The sequence below is a fragment of the Agelaius tricolor genome, unplaced genomic scaffold (genome assembly GCF_023055355.1).
Source record: "Agelaius tricolor isolate 1412-34295 unplaced genomic scaffold, bAgeTri1.0.p SCAF_99, whole genome shotgun sequence".
NCBI lineage: Eukaryota > Metazoa > Chordata > Aves > Passeriformes > Icteridae > Agelaius > Agelaius tricolor.
Window position 1 is genome coordinate 230,069 of NW_027269359.1, and position 11,666 is coordinate 241,734.

An 11,666-nucleotide genomic window follows, 5' to 3' on the forward strand; every position below is an offset into this window, starting at 1 on the left:
ATATCCACCATGAAACTGGGGGTGTCCCTCCCCAAAAAAAAGTGGGTGCCGGGGTAAAAGGCACCGCTGGGATTCGAACCCAGGATCTCCTGTTTACTAGACAGGCGCTTTAACCAACTAAGCCACGGCGCCGCCTGCCCCGCTCGCTCCGCCGGCTCCTTCCCGCGCCTGCAGCGCGCATGCGCGGGGGGCGACAGCGCAGGGGGGATCTGAGGGGAAAATTTGGGGGGGACTTTTGGGGGGATTTTGGGGTGGGATAAAAGGCGGAATATTGGGGCGGATTTTGGGGGGGATTTGGCGTGGGAATAGGGGAGGATTTGGGGGAATTTTTGGGGGGATTTTGGGGTGGGATATGGGGGGATTTCGTGGAGATTTTGGGGTGGTAATAGGGGAGGATTTGGGGGGATTTTGAGGTGGGATATGGGGGATTTTGGGGTGGGATAAGGGGGGATTTTGGAGCGGAATTTTGAGGTGGGATAAGGGGGGGGATTTGGGGGAATTTTGGGGTGGGAATACGGGAGGATTGGGGGGATTTTGGGGTGGGGTAAAGAGGAGGATTTGGGGGAGATTTTGGGGTGGGATAAAGGGGAGGATTTGGGGGGGATTTTGGAGTGGGATAAAGGGGGGATTGTATGATGGATTTTTGGGGGGGACAATGGAGGGAATTAAGGGCGAGAATAGGGAAGATTGGGGTGGGATAAGAGAGAGACCGGGGGAGAATCGGGAGAATGGGATTGGGGGTTTGGGATGGGATAAGGAAGGAATTTGGGAGGTGGGACAAGGAGGGAAATGGGGGAATTATGAGGGGGAGAATGGGGGGAATTGGGGAATAGGATGGACGAGGAATGTGGGGGCAAAGAGGAGAAATTGTGGGGGGAAATCGGGCGGACAAAAAGGGGGAACGGGAAGATGAGAATGGGGGGAAGAGTTGGGAGAGGAAAAAAAGGCTCTGGGAGGGGGGCAAGAGGTTACTGGCGATATTGGGAGCAAAACCAGCGCGTGGACGAGGAATATTGGGGAGGAAACGGTTGTGGAAACGGGGACACCGGGCGACAACTTGAGGCGCCGCCACCGGTGTCCCACGCGTGTCGCTTCCTTCCCCAGGCTGGACTCGAACCCCGCGGCCCTCAGCTCCGCGGGCGGCGGCGCTGCCGCTGCGCCACGGGGCCGCCGGCGGGGCCGGCGCGGCGGGGGCGGCCCCATTGGTACCGCCGGGGGATTCCATTGGTGGGGAAGGAATTTGGGGGGGGGGGTCCCGGGGGGTCCTCAGGGATTTTGGGGGGAATTTTGGTGATTTTGGGGGGGTGAAATTTGGAGAGGGGTCCTGAGTGACCCTGGGGGGGGGTTTTGGGGGGGATTTTGGTGATTTTAGAGGGGGTGGAAATTTGGGGAGGGGTTCCTGAGGGACCCTGGGGGGGTTTTTTTGGGGGGGGGAAGGGTCCCACGCGGTGGGGGAGGGGTCCTTGGTGGGGATTTTTGGGTGTGTCCCCCCCCACCCCAACAACGGTCGCCATAGCAACGGTGGGGGAGGGGCTGCTGGGGGATGCTGTTCCCGCGCCGCTGTTGCCATGACAACGCAAAGGGGGGAGGGGCGGGGGCGGGGTGGGGGGGGATCCCGATTTTCCCCTCCCCCACTCGGGGTCACCCCCCAAGGACGGGGGGGGGGGGGGGGGGGGTGGGGGTGGGGGTGGGGTCGGCTCGTGCCGCCCCTTTCCCCCCCTCCCCACGCCACACGTGACGCCGCGGTGACGTCACGGCCGCCCCCTCCCCCCCAAAAAGAGGCGCGTGGGAACGCTGGGGGTGGGGGAGGGGCGGGGGCGATGCCGCAGGGGTGAATCATCGGCGGGGGGGGGGGGGAGGGGGAGGCCCGAGTGGGGCCCCATGGACCCTACAGGAACCGATAGGAACCTATGGGAACCCTATGGGCACCCTATAGAACCCTATAGAACCCCCCCATATCCTATAGAACCCTATAGGAAACCGATAGGAACCTATAGAACCCTATGGGGACCCTATAGAACCCCCCCCATATCCTATAGAATCGTGTGGGAACCTATAGGAACCCTATAGAACCCCCCATATCCTATAGAACCCTATAGGAACCCTATAGAACCCCACAGAACTTTATAGGAACCTATAGAACCCTATGGGAACTTATAGGACCCTATAGAACCCCTTCATATCCTACAGAACCCTATAGGAACCTATAGAACCCTATAGGAACCTATAGGACCCTATAGAACCCTGTAGAACCCTATAGGAACCCATAGAAACCCCCTGCATATCCCATATCCCCATATCCCCATATCCCATATCCCCCATATCCCCATATCCCCATATCCCCCATATCCCCATATCCCCCATATCCCCATATCCCCCCCATATCCCCCATATCCCCATATCCCCCATATCCCCATATCCCCATATCCCCCATATCCCCCCATATCCCCATATCCCCCATATCCCCCATATCCCCATATCCCCATATCCCCATATCCCCCATATCCCCATATCCCCCCCATATCCCCCATATCCCCATATCCCCCATATCCCCATATCCCCATATCCCCATATCCCCATATCCCCATATCCCCCATATCCCCCCCCATATCCCATATCCCCCATATCCCCATATCCTCCCCATATCCCATATCCCCATATCCCCATATCCCCCATATCCCCATATCCCCATATCCCCCATATCCCCATATCCCCATATCCCCATATCCCCATATCCCCATATCCCCATATCCCCCCCATATCCCCATATCCCCCCATATCCCATATCCCCATATCCCCCATATCCCACATATCCCCCATATCCCCATATCCCCCATATCCCCCATATCCCCATATCCCCATATCCCCATATCCCATATCCCCATATCCCCATATCCCCATATCCCCATATCCCCATATCCCCATATCCCCATATCCCCATATCCCATATCCCCATATCCCCATATCCCCATATCCCATATCCCCATATCCCCATATCCCCATATCCCCATATCCCCATATCCCCCCATATCCCCCATATCCCCCATATCCCCATATCCCCATATCCCCCATATCCCCATATCCCCCATATCCCCCATATCCCCATATCCCCATATCCCCATATCCCCATATCCCATATCCCCCATATCCCCATATCCCCATATCCCCATATCCCCATATCCCCATATCCCCATATCCCCCATATCCCCATATCCCACATATCCCCCATATCCCCATATCCCCATATCCCCATATCCCATATCCCCATATCCCCCATATCCCCATATCCCACATATCCCCCATATCCCCATATCCCCATATCCCCATATCCCCCATATCCCCCATATCCCCCATATCCCCATATCCCCTATAGCCCCCCCATATCCCCATATCCCATATCCCCATACCCCCCATATCCCCCCCATATCCCCCCCATATCCCCCATATCCCCATATCCCCTATAGCCCCCCCATATCCCCCAAATCCCCCCTCCCCCCCCGGTGACTCAGAGCCCCCCCAGGGGTGGGGGAGGGGCGGGAGCTCCACACGGGCCCCCCCCCCCTCCCTCCCCTCCCCCCCCCCCCCGCAGCTGCATTGGTGACTCACCGAGGCCGCAGTGCTGGGGGGGGGCACCTATGGGGGCTATAGGGGACCGGGGGGGGCTGGGGGGCCATGGGCACCTATGGGGATCCATAGGGACCCATAGGAACCCATAGGGACCCATAGGAACCCATATGGACCCATAGGGACCTACAGCAAGAGCCATTGGGACCCATGGAGGGACCTATGGGGGCTATAGGGGACCGGGGGGGGTCTGGGGGGCCGTGGCCACCTATGGGGACCTATAGAGACCCATAGAAACCCATAGGAACCCATAGGGACCCATAGGAACCTGTAGGGACCTATAGGGACCCATAGGGACCCATAGAAACCCATAGGAACCCATAGGAACCTGTAGGGACCTATAGGGACCCATAGAAACCCATAGGAACCCGTAGGAACCGATAGAAACCCATAGGAACCCGTAGGAACCTATAGGGACCTGTAGGAACCTATAGGGACCCATAGGAACCTATAGGGACCCATAGGAACCCATAGGAACCTATAGAAACCCATAGGGACCCATAGGGACCTATAGGGACCTACAGCAAGAGCCATTGGGACCCATGGAGGGAGCCAGAGAGGGACCTATGGGGGCTATAGGGGACTGACGGGGCTCGGGGACCTATAGGGACCTATGGGAACCTATAGGGAACCTACAGGAACCTACAGGGGCAGGCACGGGGACCTGTGGGTCCATTGGGACCCATGGAGAGCCATAGGGGCGGCCATAGGGGACACCCGGGGAGCCACGGGGAGCCTATGGGGACCTAGAGGTGGATTGGGTGTGGGGACCCTACAGGACGCGTATGGGGACCTATAGAATGTGTATGGGGACGTATAGAATGCATATGGGAACACACAGAATGCGTATAGGAACACACATAAAATGCGCATGGGGACATACAGGATGCGTATGGGAACGTATAGAATGTGTACGAGAACATATAAAATGTTTATGGGGACGTATAGGGTGCGTGTGGGGACACAGCAGCACACGCAGCCCCTATAGACAGAGCGCCTATGGGTGGGTGTGGCACCCGCGGACAGATGGACGGACGGACGGACGGAGGGACGGACGCGGGCCGGGGTGTAGGGGGTGTGCAAGGGGTGTGGAGGCGCCTATAGGGGTCTATAAGGGCCTATAGGGGTCTATAGGGGTCTATAGGGTTTTATAGGGGCCCATAGGGATCTATAGGGATGTGTAGGGGTCTATAGGTGCCCATAGGGATCTATAGGGGTCTATAGGGGCCTATAGGGGTCTATAGGGGCCTGTAGGGGCTATAGGAGCCTATAGGGGTCTATAGGGGCCTATAGGGGTCTATAGGGGTCTGTAGGGGCCTATGGGAGCCTATAGGGGTCTATAGGGATCTATAGGGGTCTATAGGGATCTATAGGGGTCTATAGGGATCTATAGGTGCCCATAGGGGTCTATAGGTGTCTATAGGGGTCTATAGGGGCCCATAGGGATCTATAGGGGTCTATAGGGATCTATAGGGGTCCATAGGTGTCTATAGGGGTCTATAGGGGGCCTGTAGGGGTCTATAGGAGCTTGGGGGATGTGTAGGGGTTGTGTAGGGCTAAAAGAGGAGTGTGTAAGGTGTGAGTAAGGCCTGCGTGGGTGTGTAGGGGACATGTAGGGGCTGTGTAGGGGCTGTGTAGGGGCTGTGTAAGGGGTGTGTAGGGGATGTGTAGGGGATGTGTAGGGGGTGTGTAGGGGCTGTGTAGGGGCTGTGTAAGGGGTGTGTAGGGGCTGTGTAGGGGCTGTGTAGGGGCTGTGTAGGGGGTGTGTAGGGGATGTGTAGGGGGTGTGTAGGGGATGTGTAGGGGGTGTGTAGGGGCTGTGTAGGGCCTGTGTAGGGCCTGTGTAGGGGCTGTGTAGGGGCTGTGTAGGGGACGTGTAGGGGGTGTGTAGGGGATATGTAGGGGATGTGTAGGGGCTGTGTAAGGGCTGTGTAGGGGCTGTGTAGGGGCTATGTAGGGGATGTGTAAGGGCTGTGTAGGGGATGTGTAGGGGCTGTGTAAGGGCTGTGTAGGGGTGTGTAGGGCCTGTGTAGGTCTATAGGGGTGTACACCCCTGTGCAGGCCTATAGGGCTCTATAGGGGCTGCCTAGGGGGGGTCTCCGTGTGCGTCACAGCCCCCCCAGAATTCACCCCCGGCCCCATTGGTGCCCCCCAGACTCATTCACCCCCCGTTCATTCATCCCCTTCCAGCCCCATTCACCCCCCAGAGCTAATTAACCCCCAGCCCTAATTAACCCCCAGCGCTAATTAACCCCCAGAGCTAATTAACCCCCAGCCCCATTCATCCCCTCCCAGACTCATTCACGTCCAGCCCCCATTCACGCCCAGCCCCATTCATTCATCCCCCGGCCCCATTCATGCCCTCCGAGCCCCATTCATTCCTTTCCCCCGCCCTTTTCATGCCCCCAGACTCATTCACGCCTCCGTCCCATTCATCCCCTTCGAGCTCCAAATGAAGCCCCCAGCCCTAATTAACCCCCAGCCCTAATTAACCCCCAGCCCTAATTAACCCCCAGCCCCATTAATTTTAGCCCCCAGCCACAATTAACCCCCAGCCCCATTCATTCTCCCCCAGCCCCATTCATTCCCTTTCCCACCCCATTCATCTCCCTGCCCCATTCACGCCCCAGCCCTAATTAACCTCCCCAATCCCATTAATCACCCCCAGCCCCATTTAACCCCCCCACCCATTAATCACCCCCAGCCCCATTAATCGCCCCCAGCCCCATTTTAATCCCCCACCGCCCCCATCCCATTCATGCCCCCTCCAGCCCCATTTAACCCCCCAGCCCCATTTAACCCCCCCACCCCATTTATCACCCCCAGCCCCATTAATCCCCCCAGCCCCATTTCCCCCCATTGTCCCCCAGCCCCATTTAACCACCCCCACCCCATTCATGCCCCCAGCCCCATTTAACCCCCCCCACCCCATTCATCCCCCCCCAGCCCCGCCCCACCCCCCCCTCCCATTCATCCCCCCGCGTTCATTCATCCCTCCGCGGCGGGGCTCTCTGCGCATGCGCGAGGTTCCCCCCCCCCCCTTCCCCCCCCCTCCTCCACGACCCCACCCCTTTTTTTTTTTTTTTTTTTTTTTTTTTTCATTCCCCGGGCCCGGCCGGATTTTATGAATGGGCCATTGACGTCATCGGAGACCCCCCACGTGGGGCCCCCGCGCGTATAAAGGGGGCGGAGCCGGCGCTGTCCGCGGTGCTGAAGGGCGAGACGGCGGCGAGACCACCGCGACCCCTCCCCCCCCCGCTCGCTTCCCCCCTTCTCTCACCGCGACCCCTCCCCTTCACCTGAGCCCCCTCCCCCCCCCTCTCCCCTCCCCCCCGTCCCTTATCGGGACCCCCCTCCCGTCCCCCCTCCCCCGCTTGGAGACCCCTCCCCCACTTTTCTTCAAGACCCCCCCCCCCACCTCCACCACCAATTTTTGGCGCCCCTCCCCCACCGAGCACCGCCCCCCCCCAGGCTGGAAAAAGGGGGGGGGGACCCCCTCGGATCGGCCGAGACCCCCCCGGAGCCGGTAGGAGCCCCCTCCCCATTTGGGTTTTGGGGTGGGTGGGGTCGTGTCCCCCCCCTCCGACATGGGGGGTTTTTTTGGGGTGGGGGAGGGGGCGGGAATGTGGGGGCGGGGGGAGGGGTGCGAGGAGCGCGTGGGCGCGCGGGGAGGGGGAGGGGGGGAGATGGGCGCGCGTGGGGGGCGATCCCGAAGGGGGGAGGGGGAGGGGCGGGATCCGCGTGGGTGTGGCCGTGGGGGGAGTGGGAAGGATGGGGGAGGGGTGGGGGGGAGGGGTCGCTCACGTGCGGGGGAGCGCGAGCGCACGTGGGGGGCTCGGCGCGCGCGCGCGCGCGGGGAGTGGGCGTGGTCACGCGCGTGCGCGCGTGCACCCAGGCGTGTGGGCGTGACCCAGGTGTGTTCACACGTGTGTGCTCCAGGTGTATGTGTGTGACCCAGGTGTGTTCACATGCGTGTGCTCCAGGTGTGTGTGTGTGACCCAGGTGTGTTCACATGCGTGTGTGGGCGTGCTCCAGGTGTGTTTTCCGTGTGTGTTCCAGGTGTGTTCACGCCTGTGCGTTCACACCTGTGTGTTCCACGCGTGTTCTCTGTGTGTGTGTCTGTGTGCACACCTGTCCGTGTGTGTTCGTTGCCTGGGACCCGCGTGTGTCACCCTGCGTGTGTCACCCTGCGTGTGTCACCCTGCGTGTGTCACGTGTGTGTGTCATGTATGTGTGTTCCCCAGGTGCTCACACCTGTGCGTGTGTCACCTGGGGATGTGTCACCATGAGTGTGTCACCCTGCGTGTGTCACCCTCTGTGTGTCACCCCGTGTGTGTCACCATGCGTCACCCTGTGAGTGTCACCCTGCGTGTGTCACCCTGCGTGTGTCACCTGTGTGTGCGTGTGGGTGTTCCCCAGGTGCTCACACCTGTGTGTGTGTGTGTGTGCTCACACCTGTGTCTGCTCTCACCTGTGCGTGTGTGTTCTGTGTGTGTTCTGTGTGTTCTGTGTGTGTTCACACCTGAGCATTCACACCCCTGTGTTCACACTTGTGTGTGTTCTGTGTGCTCACACCTGTGTGCTCACACCTGTGTGCTCACACCTGCACCTGTGTGTTCTGTGTGTGTTTTGTGTGTGTTCCGTGTGTGTTCACACCTGCACCTGTGTTCTGTGTGCTCACACCTGTGTCCCTCTGGGGGGTTCCTGGGGGTCCTTGGGGTGACATGAGGGACACGGGGGGGGTCCCTTGGGAACCCCAGAGTGACAAAACCCCCGCTGGGGATGGGGGATGGGATGGGGCGGGGACACCCCCACGCCGCGAGGTGGGGCGGGGTCAATGACGTCACCCGGGGCGGTGCTTGGGGACCCCACCCCAAATTTCAGCTCTCACCCCCCCCCTTTTCTTTCCCCCCCATCTCCCCCCCCCAGGCACCATGGCGCCCCCTCCTCGCCCCCTCCGCAGCGCCGCCCTCCTCCTCTCCATCACCCTCCTCGTCCAGAGCCGCCCCCAGCCCACCCCGCAACCCCCCAGGACCGCCCCGAGCGCCGCCGCCTCCGCCACCCCCGGCCCTCACTCGGTGTCCAAGCGCTCCCCGCTGCCGCCGCCGCCGCCGCGCTCCGAGGTGCTGAAGGAGCTGCAGGAGCTGGGGCGGCTCCGCGCCGAGGCCAAGCGGGACCGGCAGCGGGACCGGGAGCGGGAGCGGGAGCTGGGCTGGGCGAGCTCGCGGCAGCTGCGGCAGCAGCAGAGCCTGGAGCATCGGCTGCTGGAGCGGCGCTACCAGGAGCTGGCCGAGAGCCGGCGGCAGGCGCAGGCGGCGAGGAAGGCGGCGGCCGAGGAGGAGCGTTTGGCCGACCTGGCCTCGGATCTTCTGCTGCGCTACCTGCTGAGAGGGCCCGGAGGCGCCGTGGCCGAGGATAAACGGTCCGAGGAGGAGGAGGAGGAGGTGGAGGAAGGGTTTGGGGACGGGAAGGATGGGTTTGGCGGTGAGGAAGAGGAGGATGAGGCCGGTGAGGAGTTTGGGGGTTATAAGAGGAAGGATGGGTTTGGTCTGGACCTCGACGATGACCTCGGTGGCCGCAAGGGCAAGGACAGGTTTGGTCTCGGCGATGACCTCGACGATGACCTCGGTGACCACCAGGCCTACAGGACCAAGGACAGGTTTGACCTCAACGATGACCTTGGTGACCACCAGGCCTACAGGACCAAGGACAGGTTTGACCTCAGCAACGACCTCAACGATGACCTTGGTGCCTACAAGACCAAGGACAGGTTCAGCCTTGGCAATGACCTCAACGATGACCTCGACGGCCACCAAACCTACAGGACCAGGGACAGATTTGACCTCAACGATGACCTCGGTGACCACCAGGCCTACAGGACCAAGGACAGATTTGACCTCAACGATGACCTCGGTGACCACCAGACCTACAGGACCAAGGACAGATTCGCTTTTGGCAACGACCTCAACGACGACTTTGACGCCTACAAGCCCAAGGAGAGATTCAACGACCTCGACGCCTACAAGGGCGCCTACGACGCCAACGACGCCAACGAGGTCTTCAAGGTCAACCGGCGCTTCAAGCTCAAAGAGGACTCGGCCGCCTCGAAGGCCAACGTCAACCGGCGCTTCAAGCTCAAAGAGGACTCGGCCGCCTCGAAGGCCAACGACGCCCTGGGCGGCGCCTTCAAGATCAGGAGCGGCTTCGGGGACCTCGATGGCAACGGCGGCTTGGAGGACAACGAGATCCTCCCGGCGCGGGGCCACCGGGGCAACCGCATCGCGGCGCCTTCGTCCCCGTCGTCATCCTCGGAGGCGGCCGCCGGCGATTCGGAGGAGGCGTCGCCGCAGGACCCGGCCGAGGTGGACGAGCTGGACCCCGGCACCATCGACCAACTGATCGAGCTGTCCAGCAGGCTGCACCTGCCGGCCGACGACGTGGTGGACATCATCCACGACGTGGAGCAGAAGCGCAAGGAGGAGGAGGCGGCGGCGGCGGCCACGGGCATGGCCCTGGCGGCCGTGGCGGCGGCGCCGCCCGGGGCTGGCGATGATGATGATGGTGATGATGATGAGGATGAGGAGACGCCGCCGCCGCCGCTGCCGAAGCCGCCCAAAGCCAGGGCGCGGCCGCCGGAGCCGAGCCCGGCCAGACTTTCCTGCCCCGGCGCCCCCCCGGCCCCGCTGAGGGAGCGCCAGGTGCAGAAATTCCTGGAGAGGGTTTTGGGAGCCCCCCCCGCGGGTACCCCTGAGTTTTGGGGGGGGTTCCCCGCCCCCCACAAAAAAAAAAAAAAAAAAATAAAACAAACCCCCAACCCCCCCCCCCCTCCCCCACCCCCTTCCCCTCCCCTCCCATCCGTGCTCGGGTGCGTTGGCCCCTCCCAGTTCGTCCCAGTTCGTCCCAGTTTGTCCCAGTTCTGGTTGTGGAGTTCCCACCCCTTGTCCCGGTCTCATGGTTCCGGTTCCTGCTCCCTCCCAGTTAAGCCCAGTCCTGTCCCAGTCCCGCTCCCAGTTTGTCACCGTTGGGCCCCAGTTCCCTCCCAGTTCCCTCCCAGTCCCTCCCAGTCCATCCAGTCCATCCCAGTTCCAGCTCCAGTCCCCTCCCAGTCCCTCCCAGTCCATCCCAGTCTCTCCCAGTCTCTCCCAGTTCCCTCCCAGTCCATCCCAGTTCATTCCAGTCCATCCCAGTCTCTCCCAGTCCCTCCAGTATAACCCAATCCCCTCCCAGTCCCTCCCAGTTCCTCCCAATCTCTCCCAGTTCCCTCCCAGTCTCTCCCAGTTCCCTCCCAGTTCCATCCCACTCTATCCCAGTCCATCCCAGTCCCTCCAGTTTATCCCAGTTCATTCCCAGTCCCTCCCAGTTCCCTCCCAGTCCCTCCCAGTCTATCCAGTTCATTCCCAGTTTCCCCCAGTCCCTCCCAGTCCATCCCAGTCCCTCCCAGTTTCCCCCCAGTCCCTCCCAGTTCATTCCCAGTCCATCCCAGTCCATCCCAGTCTATCCCAGTTTGTCCCAGTTCCCTCCCAGTCCCTCCCAGTTCCCTCCCAGTCCCTCCCAGTCCATCCCAGTCTATCCCAGTCCATCCCAGTCCCCTCCCAGTCCCTCCCAGTTCCCCGCGGGGGGTTCTCTGTAAATAAGCCCCCAATCACTAATTTTGCTAACGAATAAAAGCGACTATTTTAGTACGAGTTCCTCCCGTTTTTTGGGGGGGTGGGGGCTCCTCCTGCCCCCCCAGGGGTAAAACAGCCCCAAAAAGGGAAGAAATGGACCCAAAAATGGAATAAATGGACACAGAAAGGGAAGAAATGAACCCAAAAGGGAAATAAATGAACCCAAAAAGGGAATAAATGGACCCAAAAAGGAAGAAATGACCCCAAAATAAGAATAATGAACCCAAAAGGGAATAAATGACCCTAAAAGGGGAATAAATGAACCCGAAAAGAGAATTAATGACCCCAAAAATGGAAGAAATGAACCCGAAAAGAGAATTAATGAACCCAAAAGGAGAATTAATGACCCTAAAAAAGAGAAGAAATGAACCCAAA

General features: G+C 60.4%; 1 protein-coding gene and 1 non-coding gene across 2 annotated transcripts; one reads left to right on the forward strand and one right to left on the reverse strand.

Annotated features, from left to right (window-relative positions):
• Positions 1–58: 58 nt before the first annotated feature.
• TRNAT-AGU (transfer RNA threonine (anticodon AGU)) lies at positions 59–132 on the reverse strand. Its single transcript has one exon. It is a non-coding gene; the product is annotated as a tRNA-Thr (tRNA).
• A 6,868-nt stretch (positions 133–7,000) lies between these two features.
• LOC139585995 (uncharacterized) lies at positions 7,001–11,306 on the forward strand. The gene is made up of 5 exons (XM_071419107.1): positions 7,001–7,150; positions 8,554–9,727; positions 9,779–10,677; positions 10,771–10,850; positions 11,159–11,306. Exons 2-4 carry the CDS (start codon positions 8,559–8,561, stop codon positions 10,833–10,835), a joined length of 2,133 nt encoding a protein of 710 aa, XP_071275208.1. The 5' UTR covers positions 7,001–7,150; positions 8,554–8,558; the 3' UTR covers positions 10,836–10,850; positions 11,159–11,306.
• The last annotated feature ends 360 nt before the right edge of the window (positions 11,307–11,666 follow it).

Coding starts and splice junctions, on each gene's coding strand:
- LOC139585995 (XM_071419107.1), top strand. CDS start 8,559: ATGGCGCCCCCTCCTCGCCCCCTCCGCAGCGCCGCCCTCCTCCTCTCC. Junction 9,728..9,778: donor CTCAAAGAGGACTCGGCCGC/CTCGAAGGCCAA, acceptor GGACTCGGCCGC/CTCGAAGGCCAACGACGCCC. Junction 10,678..10,770: donor TCCCTCCCAGTTCCCTCCCA/GTCCCTCCCAGT, acceptor AGTCTCTCCCAG/TTCCCTCCCAGTCCATCCCA.